The following is a 15,398-nucleotide window of genomic DNA, read 5'->3' on the forward strand; positions in this document are numbered from 1 at the left end:
TGGCTGCAATGGGCTATGATCATGCCACTGTGCTCCAGCCTGGGTGACAGAGAGACACCCTGTCTCTACAAAACAAAACAAAACCTTAATTTTATCTTTATTATTTAGAAAATTATGTCTCTCCGTGACACAATTTAATCTGGTGATTCTAAACAATGTCTCTATTTGAATTACTTGTAGATTTCTACCCTGTCATGTGTGGGAAAAGAAAACTAATTTTTAACCCAGTAAATACATGTTTTGGTAAGATGCATGCAAAGAAAACTCTGTCAAAAAATATAAGAACTGGAGGAGAATTCTCCTAATCCTTTATCTAAAATGTCACACAGGATTTTAAATATAGTAGGTATCTATAAGGACATACTAAATTGAGAAAAATACTTTCATAGCCTTCCTCCTTGTTTTTGATTGAATAATTAAAAAGATAGCTCTATCCCGGAATGATTAAATATATTTACATCCCTCTAGGTTACTCATAAACAACCCCTTAATCCTTCCTTTCCTATATTTTCCCTTCTTTGCATGGCTTTTTAGAATGTCTCTGATAGCACCTCACTGACAGCTGAATCAGTGCCAATTCTAAGCCTCTGAGGAATGCAGAACACACTTCAGGCTTTGCTCTTGCACAAAACCCAAATGAGCACTCAAGTGGTGGCTCTGGCCCAAGAACTGGACTGTTACAGCTGCTGCCTACCAACATAGGGTGTTCTGAGAGACAGCAAAGACACTGTTTCTGAGAATAGTGATCTGAGAACTTTAGATGTAAACTTGAGAGGAAAAGATGAAACCTCAAAACATTTCACTAGGAAGTTGAACATCTAGACCAGCAGTGTCCAGTAAAACTTTCTGCAGTGATACAAATGTGTTATGTCTGTGTTCTCCAATATGGCAGCCACCAAAGGCATGTGGCTGTCGAGCACTTAAAATGTGGCAAGTGTGAATGATAAACTGACTCTTCAATGTTGCCTAATTTTAGTTTAAATTTAAATAGCCACATGTAGCTCATGATTATTGTATTGGATAGTTCAGATCTAAATAAATGCAAGACTGAGCAACCATTCAAAAAAATTTTTTTAAAGATTCATTTCTGAATTCTTGATCCTAAAAAATCCCTGTTTCCATTGGACCTGCCGTGATGAAATAAGTCTATTTAAAGAAATTTGGGGACACAGAAATGGTACTAGATTTCCAAAAATTTAAGGACACTAAAAATAGCTTGATTTTTAAAGACTGTACTTGAATTTATCTTATAATTGAAATTTTCTAGCCTTTGACCAAAATCCTTCATTTCCTCCACCCCCTGCACCTGACAACCACCTTTCTACTTTGTTTCTGTTACTAGTTAATAATTCTTTATATTAAAATTTCTCATTCAAATTAAAAATATATATAGTACTTGAATTGTAGACATTTACCTTAATTTTAACCTAACATCAATAAAATTACTTTCTATATTGCTATTAAGGACAAAAGGTAACTCTGGGCAGGTAGGTTATCAGTCTATTGATCTATTTATCTACCTATCTCTCCATCCATCAATCTATTAATATAAACTGAAATTCCTTTTCAGACAGATGTACCTTCATTTCCTGCCATTTTCAGGAAGTAAACACAAATACTGTTTCCCTTAGCCCTTTAACATATAGAGAGCAATACAAACTCATAAAAAAATAGTAACCAAACACATCTTGGATACTGCAGAAATTTCTAGGGGCCTATGTTACTAACTCCTCCTGACCAAAGGAATTCAGGGATGTTTTAAAATGTGAGCAGTGGCCTGACTGCTAGGGGAAGCATTACTGACAAGCTGGTGGCAATGGCATTCATGCATAGGAAATCAAAATGATGTGGACAGAATGCAGAGGGCAGTGGGAGGTAGATTTGTACAGAGGAAATCCTGGCTAGATTTTCCAACAGTGCTGCAGAAGCACTCTTCTGAGCTTTTTTTCTAAAATATTTTCTGGTATTTGAATTGAAAAGAGGTTTGACTTAATTTCTTTTCTCTGTTTGTTGGGATTGAAGTAGCGAATTGGAGGTGGAGGAAGAGAGCTATGAAAGTATTTTTAGTAAAAATAGCATCTTAAGAACCATTTCCTTGGTAGACTCAGTCACTGGCACATCAAATTAGAAAGATTTTGAAGAAAGAAATGTCATATTATACTCTATCTGATTACCCAGTACAAATTGCTGGTCAGTCTACTTCACAGGGTGAGGAAGAAAAATAATTAATGGGTGTGACACTATAGTAAGGAAACCAAGTACCACAGGTCAGAAGATGTCAGTATGCAAAAGATTTAAAAGTCACCTACTATCATTCATCTTGTACTCATATTTATGAGGTGGAGATGCTGTCAATGAGACATGCATGTGCGCACGCACACACACACACGCGCGCACACACACACACACACACACACACACAGAGGGAGAGAGAGAGACAGAGTCAGAGAATGAAAGGGCAAGGGCAGATACCTCCTCCATAGCACTGATGAGATTCTGGGTGGACTTGCTGATTTCCCCTCCAGCAGGAGGCATTCCACTCCCGGGCGTGAAAAAGGCTGTGCTGGGTCCGGGATGCCCATTCATTTCCACAGTGTAACTGGCCTTCATGGGGCAGCACATTTGGTTGTGTAAAATGAAATAAACTACGAAAACATAAAGTCCCTGCAAAAAAATAAAAGAACATCAGCGTGTCAAAAGAAGTCCTGCTACCATAGCTGAAGAATAAACATGGTTGTATTAGTCCATTCTCATCCTGCTATGAAGAAATACTCAAGACAGTAATTTGTTTTTCTTTCTTTGGTTTTTTTATTTTTGAGATGGAGTTTCACTTTGTCACCCAGGCTGGAGTGCAGTGGCATGATCTCAGCTCACTGCAACCTCTGTCTCCTGGGTTCAAGTGATTCTCCTACCTCAGCCTCCCAAATAGCTGAGACTACAGGCATGTGCTACCACACCTGGCTAATTTTTGTATTTTTAGTAGAGAGGGGGTTTCACCATATTGGCCAGGCTAGTCTCGAACTTCTGACCTCAAGTGATCCCCTCACCTCGGCCTCTCAAAGTATTGGGATTACAGGTGTGAGCCACTGCACCCAGCCAAGACTGGATAATTTATAAAGAAAAAGGTTTAACTGACTCGCAGTTCTGCATGGCTGGGGAAGTTTCAAGAAACTTACAATCACATGATTGAAGGTACCTCTTTACAGGGTGGCAGGAGAGACAGAGTGCAAGCAGGGGAAATGCCAGATGCTTATAAAACCATCAGATCTCACAAGACTCACTCATTATCATGAAAACAGCACGGAACTGCCTCTGTGAGACTCACTCATTATCATGAAACTGCCTCCATGATCCAATTACTTCCATCTGGTCCTGCTCATGACACGGGGGATAATTACAATTCAACATGAGATTTGGAGAACACAGAGCCAAACCATATCATTCCACCCCTGGCCACTCCCAAATCTCATGTCCTTACATTTCAAAACACAATCTTGTCCTTCTAACAGTCCCCCAAAGTCTTAACTCATTCCAGCATTAACTGAAAAGTCCTAGTCCAAAGTCTCATCTGAGTCAAGGCAAGTCCCTTTCATCTATGAGCCTGTAAAATCAAAAGCAAGCTAGTTGCTTCCTAGATACAATGGGGATACAGACATTGGGTAAATACACCCATTCCAAATGTGAGAAATTGGCCAAAACAAAGGAGCTACAGACCCCATGCAAGTCCAAAATCCAATAGGGGAGTCATTAATCCTTAAAGTTGCAAAATGATCTTAGACTACATGTCTCACATCCAGGTCAAGTTGATGCAAGAGATGGGTTCCCATGGCCTTGGACAACTCCACCCCTATGGCTTTGCATGGTACAGTCCTCTTCCAGCAGCTTTTCCAGGCTGGCATTGAGTGACTGTGGCTCTTCCAGGCACATGGTGCATGCTGTTGGTGGATAAACCATTCTGGGGTCTAGAGGATGGTGGCCTTCTTGTCACTGAGGCAGTGCCCCAGAAGGGATTCTGTGTGGGGACTCTAATCCCATATTTCCCTTCTGCACTGCCCTAGCAGAGGTTCTTTATGAGGGCTCCGCCCATGCAGCAAACTTCTGTTTGGGTGTCCAGGCATTTCCATACATCCTCTGAAATCTAGGCAGTGGTTCCCAAACCTCAATTCTTGTCTTCTGTGTCCCCACAGGACCAGTACCATATAGAAGCTGCCAAGGCTAGGGGCTTGCACCTTCTGATGCAATGGCCTGAGCTGTACCTTGCCCCCTTTTAGTCATGGCTAGAACAGCTGGGATGCATGGCAGACAGCAGGACGGCCCTGGACCAGGTCTAGGATACCATTTTTCTCTCACAGGCTTCTGGGCCTGTGATGGTAGGGGCTGTGGTGAAGGTCTCTGGCATGCCCCAGAGAGTCCCTGAAGGTAGTTTCTTCATTGTCTTGGCCATTAACATTTGGCTCCTCATTACTTATGCAAATTTCTACAGCTGGCTAGAATTTATCCCCAGAAAATTGGTTTTTCTTTTCTACTGCATCAACAGGCTGCAGATTTTCCAAATTTTTATGCTCTGTCACCTCTTGAATGCTTTTCTAATTAGAAATTTCTTCCACCAGATACCCTAAATTATCTCTCTCAAGTTCAAAGTTCCACAGATTTCTAGGGAGGAGGTAAAATGACACCAGTCTTTTCATTAAAGCATAGCAAGGGTCACCTTTACTATAGTTCCCAACAAGTTCCTCATCTCTATCTGAGACCACCTCTGCCTGGAATTCACTGTCCATATCACTATCAGCATTTTGATCAAAGGTATTTAACAAATCTCTAGGAAGTTCCACACTTTTCCACATTTTCCTGTCTTCTTCTGAGCCCTCCAAACTGTTCCAACCTCTGCCTGTTACCCAGTTCCAAAGTCACTTCCACATTTTTGGGTATCTTCATAGCAGCACCCTACTCTCTCAGGTACCAATTTTCTGTATTAGTCTGTTCTCATGCTGCTATAGAGAAATACCTGAGACTGGGTAATTTATAAAGAAAAGAGGTTTAATTGACTCACAGTTCTGCATGGCTGGGGAGGCCTCAGAAAACTTATAATCATGGTGGAAGGCACCTCTTCACAGGGCAGCAGGAGAGAGAAAGAGTGCAAGCAGGAGAAATGCCAGATGCTTATGAAACCATCATATCTTATGAGACTCATTATCATGAGAATAGCATGGGGAAATTGCCTCCATGATCCAGCTACTTGCATCTGGTCTTGCCCTTGACACATGGGGATTATTACAGTCCAAGGTGAGATTTGGGTGGGGACACAGAGACAAACCATACCAATGGCTGAAAGCTTCACTGATTTTCTACAAGCATTCTCCAAATTCTACTAAAAGCTGAGAATTTATATAACATGTTAGGAGTCTAGCAAGAGACCATGGCAAATTTTGAATGTCACAAAAAATTTAGCCAATGTAATTTAGGAAAACTGACCTCCCACTAACAATTTTTTTGTTTGAGACCGGGTCTTGCTTTGTCACTCAGACTCCAGTGCAGTTGGAGTGAAGTAGTGTAATCACAGCAGTGGTGCAAGGTGCCTCTCGGGCTCAAGTGATACTCCCACCTTATCCTTCCCAGTAGCTGGTACCACAGGTGTGTTTCATCATGCTTGGCTAGTTTTTATTTTATTTTTCGTACATATGGGGTTTTGTCATGTTGCCCAGGCTGGTCTTGAATTCCTGAGCTGAAGAGTAATGGCTACCTTGGCCTCCCCTAGTGCTGGGATTACAGGTGCAAGCCACCATACCCAGTTTCAAATTCTTTTCTTGGTAAAAACTTAAGTGATGCTGAAATCTAGCTCTACTAATACATGAAAACAGAATGGCAGAAGTATATCCTATTAGCTGTGCACATTTTATTTTTAGAAAGCAAACTTTTTTCCTTCCAGGAAAGCACCATATTTTCCCATCTATTTCACTTATTTCCATTTTTTTCTTAGCAAAATGCTTAAACTGAGGTACTAATAGCGATCCAGTCACATTGAAGATTTCTGGAAGGACAGCGTTAATCAGGCCTCCTGATTTTATTTGTATATCTCACCTACTTATCTCATTTGAAAATAGAATCACTGGGTAGGGACTCAGAGGAATTCAGTAGATTGCTTAACATTTGGCATGCCTTGCGTCACAGTAAATGTTACATAAGGATAACTCATGCATTCTTTTTTTTTTTTTTTTTTTTTTTTTTTTTTGAGACGGAGTTTCGCTCTTGTTACCCAGGCTGGAGTGCAATGGCGCGATCTCGGCTCACCGCAATCTCCGCCTCCTGGGTTCAGGCAATTCTCCTGCCTCAGCCTCCCGAGCAGCTGGGATTACAGGCACGCACCACCGTGCCCAGCTAATTTTTTTGTAATTTTAGTAGAGACGGGGTTTCACCATGTTGACCAAGATGGTCTCGATCTGTTGACCTCGTGATCCACCCGCCTCGGCCTCCCAAAGTGCTGGGATTACAGGCTTGAGCCACCGCGCCCGGCCAACTCATGCATTCTTAAAGAGCTGCTGGCCCTTTACTTTCTTTTGTGACCCAGTCAAACTCTTGACAATTGCTCTGCTTTTGTCACAGACAGCAACTCACAATTTGCATTGCTGGTCCTGACACCGCCTACGCTGGCTCTCCTTCACGGTCTCTACAAAAGATCTACTATATACTTCTAGGGTGTGTCTATAAAGCTTGGTAATTGTGACCTTTATGCTCAGCCAATAAAATATGTTAAATTGTGCCTCTTGTATCTATTTATCCTGGTGCCTATGTTTTGGAAGCAAGTAGAATCTTAATTAAACAGTTATTAAAATTCTTAATACATAAAAATAAATGCAAGGCATTCAGCTTATTAAAGAAGAAAAGGAGTTAATATCAAGATTTTTCAGAAAACATGTATAAGTATCTTCATTTTGTGAAAAATGGCATTCTCACATGGTTCCTAACATTTCTAGAAGTGTAGAAGCAATAATTTTCTTGTGGGCCTGAAACTTCCATCTGTTGGTATAATAGTAAAAGTATATTAGAAGATACCCAGAACCTAAGAATTACAAACAAATTTTATAAAAGTGAAATTAGAGGGCAATGCCAAGGTATGTAGGCTAGCATTTGATTTCTGCTGCCATTTCTGGAATACTATTATAATTTAGTCCTTTCTCCCCTTTCTACGCGAATGATCCCTTCTTGGGTTGACATCTAATCTGTATTATTAAAATAATACACTTTAAAATCAGTGGTTTATCTGTTAAAAATATTTTTAAGTGTAATTGCTCTAACCATGATACAAAAGTAAACAAACATGTATTTTCTTTTGAATTAGAGTTGTGATTTTGGAAACAATGATAATATTCTAAGTAATTGTATAATGATAATAAGTGAATTAGTTTCATGTGCAAATGACATCATTAGCAGAAACAAATCTTCCTGAAAATACTCACACACATCCAAATTTTCCTTGTATGAAGAATTTTTCACATGGGTATGACCTGATTATATTGGCTACAGCAATAGACAAAACAGGAAAAAAAAATAAAACTGTCAGCCTTAAAAATTGTGCAAATGTTACTGATTTATTTCAGGATTTCTCTCAGTGTTGTGAAGTGATAGGGTAAAAGCTGGATCGGGAAACAAAATCCAGGCTTTAAAATCCATCTCTAAGGACCTATTTGTTAAAACAGTGCATTCTCTCTCTTGTTTGTTTTTATATCTAGCCTTTTGTGCTTCAGGAAAGGAACTGCCTGCTGAAAATAACTTGCATGTGAAGGCTGTGTTTTTTTCTTAAAAGCATAGACGTATACAGCAAATATTGTGAATCTTTTAGATGTGCCACAGGAAACACAAACACTTACAATGGCAAGAAAAGAATGTTTAAATGCAGATCATATGACATCTGTCTGTGTCCAGTCCAAGCTGGAAAAATATAGAAAATGGACTTTCATTATCCTAAGTACTCAGCTGTGGAGGTTTCTGACCTCAGGATAAAAACAAGTTCCCATTCCAAACACTGCATGTTAAATCTCAGGCTCCCTTTTGTATGCCAGTCTGTGAAAGAATTATAAGGGAAAATTGGTATTCTCAATCATTTAATCCAGTATTGCTGATCATATATTGCATATAGTGGGTACTATATACATTGCCAAGCACTGAGATGTAAGGATGAAATATTTGGTTCCTAATCTCAAGTTACTCATAAATATAACAATATCTTACAATATAACAGCTTAACTGTTTTAGAAGCAGAACCTATATAATCCATCTGTTCTTCCTATTCTTTACCTAGTGAAAGCTTACAGGGAAGAGAATTGTTTCTGTGCATTACCATTTTGATTATTTTGTTGGCTCTCCTACTACAATCATAAAAAATGCTTTCAAAAGTCTTTAGTTAGATTGGCTGAGGTGGCTCATGCCTGTAATCCCAATGGCTTGGGAGACCAAAGTGGGAGGATCACTTGAGGCCAGGAGTTTAAGACTAGCCTGGAAAACTTAGAGACTACATCTCTACAAAAAGATAAAAAAGAAATCAGCCAGGCATGGTAGCACACACCTGCCATCCCAGCTACTCAGGATGCTAAGGCAGGAGGATTGCTTGAGCCCAGGAGGTTGAGGCTGCAGTGAGCCATGTTTGCACCACTGCATTCCAGCCTGGGTAACAGAGCCAGAACCTGTCTCTAAAAACAAACAAAAAATGTTTTTAGTAATATCTGCATTGACCATACTCGCTATTTATGGTAGCGATGGCACATCTGGAGCAGCTGCTGTGGAGATGCTGGCTACAGAGGGGGAGGTATGGCTGGGCTTTGCAGTCCATGGGGCTGGGAGTGGGCAGGAGCTCCACCCTTCTGGGTGCCACTGCAGCTGCAGACCTGGGCATCTCTGCACTCTTGAGGGCCCAGGAAGTCCCTCTTTGCTCCTGTAGGCTCAAAAGTGCCTGCTCTCACTGCCTGGCCTCTCCACATTCCCAGTGCTTGCTCAAATCTTGGAGCAAAGTTGAGGCCAAGCCCAGGCACTGTTGCAACCCAGCCAGATGTGCACATGCTCAGGGCAGCACTGACATACTAGCTCCCTGCCACCTCAACCCTCTCCAGACTTAGTGTGCCAATGAACATGGGAGGGAGGCTGAGGGTGGCTGAGGGCAGCTTCGCACTTGCCCGCAGGCACCCTTCTGCATGAACAGCCTGGGGATCATGAACAGTGGCCAGAAGCAGACAAGCTCCAGAGCAGAAAGGGGCAGGACCCTGTTGAGGCCCCCCCTTTAAGCTGGAAAAGGCCTGAAGCCTGGAGAACAGGCTGCACGTCCTACAAACTGCAGTGGGACCTTATGATGCTTTTTCTGTGTCCACCCATGGTCACTCATAGACCAATCAGCATGTACTTCCTCTCCTCTGCAACCCATAAAAACCCCAGACTCGGCCAGACTTGAGCACTCAATGGGGTGACCTGCCTGCAGAGACAAGCTACCTACTCCAGGGTCTCCTCTCTGCTGAGAGCTGAGCAGATGTAGGGATGACCAGCTGTGGAGAGGAGCACTTTGAGTCTCCTTTGAGCTGTTCTATCACTCAATAAAGCACCTCTTCACCTTTTTCACCTTCCACTTGTCTCCATACTTCTTCTTCTTGGGCACGGGACAAGAACTTGGAACCTGCTAAATGGGGCTGAAAGAGCTATAACACAAACACGGCTGAAACACACCCCTTGCTTGCCATGTTGTGTGTGACAAGGAGAGAAGAGTTGCAACCCTTGGGGGAGCCCAGACCTAGGAGTGCCCCCAGCCAGGTCTGTGACACCCTTTTTTGGGCTCTGTGGTTCCTGGCATTTCCAAGCTTCTGGGTATGACCATGTTCTTCTGGTGCCAGCTGTGGGAGCTACTTGTGGGATGCCTGGTCCAGGCACAGCCTTGCAGGGAGCCAATGCCTGTGGTGGTGCCTGGAGCTGTGCACTCCACCACTGTGTGCAGTGGCCAGACCCCATACTTGCTCATTCACATACCCCTCACCACTCCACTCACCCTTGGCAGGCGTGGGATCCAGGCAAGTAGCACCAGCTAAGAGTACTCTGCCAGGCTGAGCAGGCCCAATGGGCCTGAACAAAACTCAGGCAAACGTGTCACTGGCCACAGAAGTTTCTAGCTGGCAAACTAGAAACTGTAACACTATGATCAATTCCGTATTTCTTTTGATTCAAGAATTTAAACTTATTAGCAAACATTCAGTGAGACAAATGAAATAATAATAGTCTAAAGGAGTTAATAAATGTTCTTGACATCACCAAGGAGTAAATTAAGTATAGGAGATTCTGGACGATTATCTCAAAAATTGTTATCAGTTCCATATGAGGTAGGAACAAATCAGTATTACCATTACACAAATTTAACAGGAAGTGGGGTGGAGTGGGAAGAAATGGTTAAAACAGGAAAGTGATTAAGCTAAGCTTTACAGTCTTTTGAGACCTTTTTACAAGTTCTCCAAGGTTTGACAGCTCCTAGTTGAGGGTCATCTTCAGATTTCACATGACATCTCCAAATCAATGTGAATCCCTGAGAAGATTGGAGGTGGTCAAACAGTATTGAGGTGGGACTTAATAAAATATAGAAGAGGTTTGGTATCCAAGGATAATTTTTTTTAAAGTTTAATAAAAAGTGGAGAAAATAATTGAGTTGGTATGAACTTTGAATAGGAATTTAAAAGAAAATTATAAAAATACCAAATTGTACTGTAATAAATAAGATTATTTATTTAAATCTTGTTATAAGTAGTCTTAAACATAGTTTTGATCAGTGTCCTTTAAATTACCTTTTTGAAAACAAGGCCTTAAGAGTTTACCATTCATATATCCTTCTCATTGTATGGATAAGCTTAATTGTTTGAACAGTGATAGGTGACCAAAGAACAGTGTTGATGATGATGAAAGGGGAAAATTAGATGATCCAGTTGCAACAAAATTAACGGAGGAGAAAGGATCACTTTGCTGTAGAAGCTAAATTAAATTTCATACATGTTAGAGGTGAAAACGTGAGATATTTTAAGTACCCCAATGGAGATGAAGAGAGAAGGCAAGGTTAGAATGTGAGTGTAGAAAATAGCTGTGTAGTGGTGAAAGCTGAAGCTGCATGGCTGTATGACTTTTTAAAGGCAGACGCTTTATAGAGAAAAAAAAGCTGAGTGCTCAGGATTAAACACAGCTGGAGGAAATGAACAGAAAGAGAAACCAGTGAAGTAAACAAGGAACAACTGACTGTCAGGCAAGTCTGACTAAGGACAGCCACAATTATATGAGGGATGCCAAGGGAAGATTTTGTTCTAGGAGAATAAGGTGGTCCATATTGTCAAAACAGACATCAAGGAGAAAGAGAAAGAAGCATTTGTTCATTTGAGAAGTAACTGACGTCTCCGAGAAAAAACAACACAATTATAATAGAGAGAGTGGTGAGAACAGGCTAAACTATGTAATATGCATTAGTGTCAAAAACAGGTGTCAGGTTAGGGGAATAATCTGACTTGGTCCATTGAATCAGCCAATTTGATAACTACCTGTTAACCCTTGATGGGAGTGTTTTACTCCTTCTAACCTATCCACTTCAATCATTTTCCTTATTCAGAGCAAAAGACTATATAGCACAGAATTAAATTCCTTTAAACTACAAATGGAATCAGGTGTTCCATCTGAAGAGAAATTCTGAATGCACACTGCAAACTTCACTTTCTTTGAGAGGCAAGACTAGTATGGTGTGCTTTCCTGCAAATGAGGTGCCTTATCTCACACCAAGATCCCTTCTGGAGATGCCCGATGTTTGTATTCCTGACTTATTCTTGTCCCACAAGGTGCTGACATGAGTCAGTCTGCCAAAGATACATATGTATATATATGCATACTTATATATATATGCTTATGTATATATACTTATATATATATAAGTATGCATATATATAAGTGACATATATAGGTATATATATAAGTATATATATACTGGGTTTTTAAATCTTTTATATTGCTTTTAACAGGAATAAAATCTCAAAAATTTTTGACTTCATTATAATGTGATTAAATATTAAAGATGACCTAAAAGGCCTTGTTTTAGAAACATTCTCATGTGAATCCATTCCAAGACAATGGTATAGTCCAGTAGACTCACAGAAATGTGCAACATCACATACTATGCTTTGCTGTACCGAAACACACATGTGTAAATTATGCCCTGAGGAGATAAGAAGTTTACCAATACGGCCTAGTGCAGTGGCTCACACCTGTAATCCCAGCACTTTGGGAGGCTGAGGTGGGCAGATCACTTGAGGTCAGGAGTTCATAACTAGCCTGGCCAATATGGTGAAACCCCATCTCTACTAAAATTAACTGGAGGTGATGGTGCATACCTGTAATTCCAGTTATTTGGGAGGCTGAGGCACAAGAATCGCTTGAACTCAGGAGGCAGAGGTTGCAGTGAGCTGAGATGGTGCCACTGCACTCCAGCCTGGGCAACAGAGCAAGTTTTCATTTAAAAAAAAAAAAAGAAATTTACCAATACAATTGGCCAAATGGCAAATTCTGGGAAGCCTCACTAGCAGATAAATATTCCTCGAGGTATCATACTTCTTAGAATTTTTGCATTTATGGATTTGAGATAATATAGTATCTAAATATTGTAATAATTTCAGCATATATATTGTCAACAGATTATGTTATTATTTTCAAACACTCTTTTCTGATGACTCTTTAGTAGACACAAATCATTTAATATCTTTTTGTTGCTATTTTCTTACAAGGGCCCTAGGAGTTCTCTAGGGATGTTTTATAGAGTCACTTATTTATTAGCAAAACTGTAAAACTCAACAGATGTTTTAATTAAAAAAAATAAAAATTGAAAAGCAAACCAAGTTCATATTTATTGCAGAAGGAGAAACAAGAAAGAATGAAAATATAGAGTAGTCCCCCCAAAATTGATACCAAATCTTAGCACTCAGAAATAACCACTTCAGTTTGGATACAAACTTTTGTAAAATTACAATTTCTACAGAAGTTTTTTTTCCCCTCCAACCCGTTAATTATGTAAGGAGATGTTTTCATATGTAAGCATTTTCTTGGAATAACAGCTGAAGGTTGGATTTATGGTTGGGCAATCACTAGGGTAACCTCAGATCCTGGTTTGCCATGACAGTCCTGGTTTGCTTGGGATTCTTGGTTTATCCTGTTGTCTCAGCATTTTTATTAACATCACACCATTTCACTCAACTGGCAATGATAGTGAATTACATGGCAAACTAGTAATTGCTTGCTAAGGGACCAGCAATGTGGAAGCCATCCTATTTGATACAGCAGGACTATCACCTTTATTCCTAAATAAATCCAGATTCTAACCAGCCCTCTTACATGAGGATGGTCTGCAATTTAAGTTCCTCTTAACTATCTTTGGTTCATTCATTGAGTAAATACATAATAGCAAAAGGTCCACCTGGTAATGCACTGTCTGCTCCATACAGGCAGTAAACAGAACAGGCTTGGTCCTGCCTCCAAAGTATTTCATGACCACTCATGTAGTCTAATGATTGGAAATCCACTGAGAGTTCCTCTGATCCCTGAACCTCAGTTTGAACAGGAAAACAGGAACGTGGAAGATGGGTCCCAATTTAGTCCCGAATTACCTTCCCAACAGAAAATTTTCAACTTTATTAAGAGCAAGTAAGTTTCAGATGTGGTCCTGTGTCACTCATCTTGTGAAGAAAGTCAAATGGAAAACAAAGGGCTGGGTATAGTGGCTCAAGCCTGTATTCTCAATACTTTGGGAGACTGAGGCAGGAGGATCACTTGAGCCCTCATTGAGTAATTGAAGGTCACAGTGAAAAAAAAAAGAAAAAAGGAAAAAAGAAAAAAAGAAAATGAGAGGAGACCGACTCAAGATGGGGCGGTGAGAACAACCCAGGATTGAAGCTCTCGGTGAATGCGCAAAGGGTGAGTCAGGGCCGCATTTCCAGACGGATCTTTGTTGCCCACAGAACGGGGAAATTCCCAGGTATAAAAGAGACGCGGGACGCCAGCGCAGCGGTTTTGGCTGGTGTAGCCGGCGGCTGGCGCTGCAGTGCAGCGGCGCTCCACAGTGTTCCGCACAAAGTGCACTGGTCTGGGTGCCCTGTTGAACCAGCAATCTGAGACTTAAGAGGGCAGATTGGCATATCCATCTGATTGAACAGGACTTGGACAGTGAGCCAGGCCAGGAGATTCCAGGGAAACGGCGTTTGGGCCAGGGCAGTGGGACAAACAAAATGGTGATTCCAAATGCTCGGGGTGGAGAGTTTCACTGTGGGCACAGCTGAACCCAGGACGGTGCAGCTCGGTGGGGGAGGGGCGTTTGCCATTACTGAGGCAACCTGCCCCTACTGAGGTACACTCCCATTGTTGATGCAGCCTGCCGTTGCTGAGGCAACCCACCACAACAGAGAGACTCCGCCGCAGGGCATAGCCCATGGCAGCAGGGCGGAGACCGAAGCAGCAGGGAAGAGCCTGCAGCAACAGGGCGGACCTCACACCAGCAGGGCAGAGCCTCAGCAGGCAAATAGTGACTAGACTGCCTCCTAGCAGGGCAGGACAGCGCAACGGACACTCATAAAGAAAATCCCAACCCTCCGAGAAAGAGCATCTGAGAAAAAAAGGGATTTTTTTTAATGAATTCTGCTGCAGCAGAATTAAATGTAGCAGCCTAACAGCCCTGAATGAACAACAGAGCTCACAGATCAGTACTTGAGCTCCTATAAAGTACAGACTGTCTCCTCAAGCAGCTCCCTGACCCCTCTATATCCAGAAGACTGACATTTGGCAGGCATCATTCTGGGACAAAGATAGCAGAAAAAGAAACTGGTAGCATCCCTCACTGTTCTGCAGCCACTATAGGTGCACCCCAGACAAGCAGGGCCTGGAGTGGACCTCAGCAGTCGTACAGCAGAGGGGCTAGACTGGTAGAAGGAAAACCAAGTAACAGAAATACTTCATCATCAACAATCTGGGTGTCCACTCAGAGACCCAATCGAAAAGTCAGCAACTACTCAGATGACAGGTGGATAAATCCACAAAGAAGGGAAGAAAACAGTGCAAAAAGGAAGAAAACACCCCAAACCAGAACACCTCAACTCCTACAAAGGACCAAAACTCCTCACCAGCAAGGGAACAAAGCTGGACGGAGAATGACTGTGATGAAATGACGGAATTAGACTTCAGAAGGTGGATAATGAGAAACTTTTGTGAGCTAAAAGAACATGTTTTAAATCAATGCAAAGAAACTAAGAACCTTGAAAAAAAGATTTGAAAAAAGATTCGAGGAAATGATAACAAGAATGGATAACTTAGAGAGGAATATGAATGAATTGAAGGAGCTGGAAAACACAATACGAGAACTTCGT

General features: G+C 41.4%; 1 protein-coding gene across 8 annotated transcripts in view; it reads right to left on the bottom strand.

Moving 5' to 3' along the window:
* ADGRV1 (adhesion G protein-coupled receptor V1) overlaps nt 1–15,398 on the bottom strand; it is a 602,786-nt gene that overhangs the window by 11,765 nt on the left and 575,623 nt on the right. For all 8 annotated transcript variants that reach the window (XM_035291223.3, XM_035291222.3, XM_035291220.3 and 5 more), the window contains one exon: nt 2,473–2,664. In XM_035291223.3, coding sequence (XP_035147114.2) covers nt 2,473–2,664 — 192 coding nt within the window. The remainder of the gene's footprint in view (nt 1–2,472; nt 2,665–15,398) is intronic.

Source organism: Callithrix jacchus, chromosome 2 (assembly GCF_049354715.1).
Source record: "Callithrix jacchus isolate 240 chromosome 2, calJac240_pri, whole genome shotgun sequence".
NCBI lineage: Eukaryota > Metazoa > Chordata > Mammalia > Primates > Cebidae > Callithrix > Callithrix jacchus.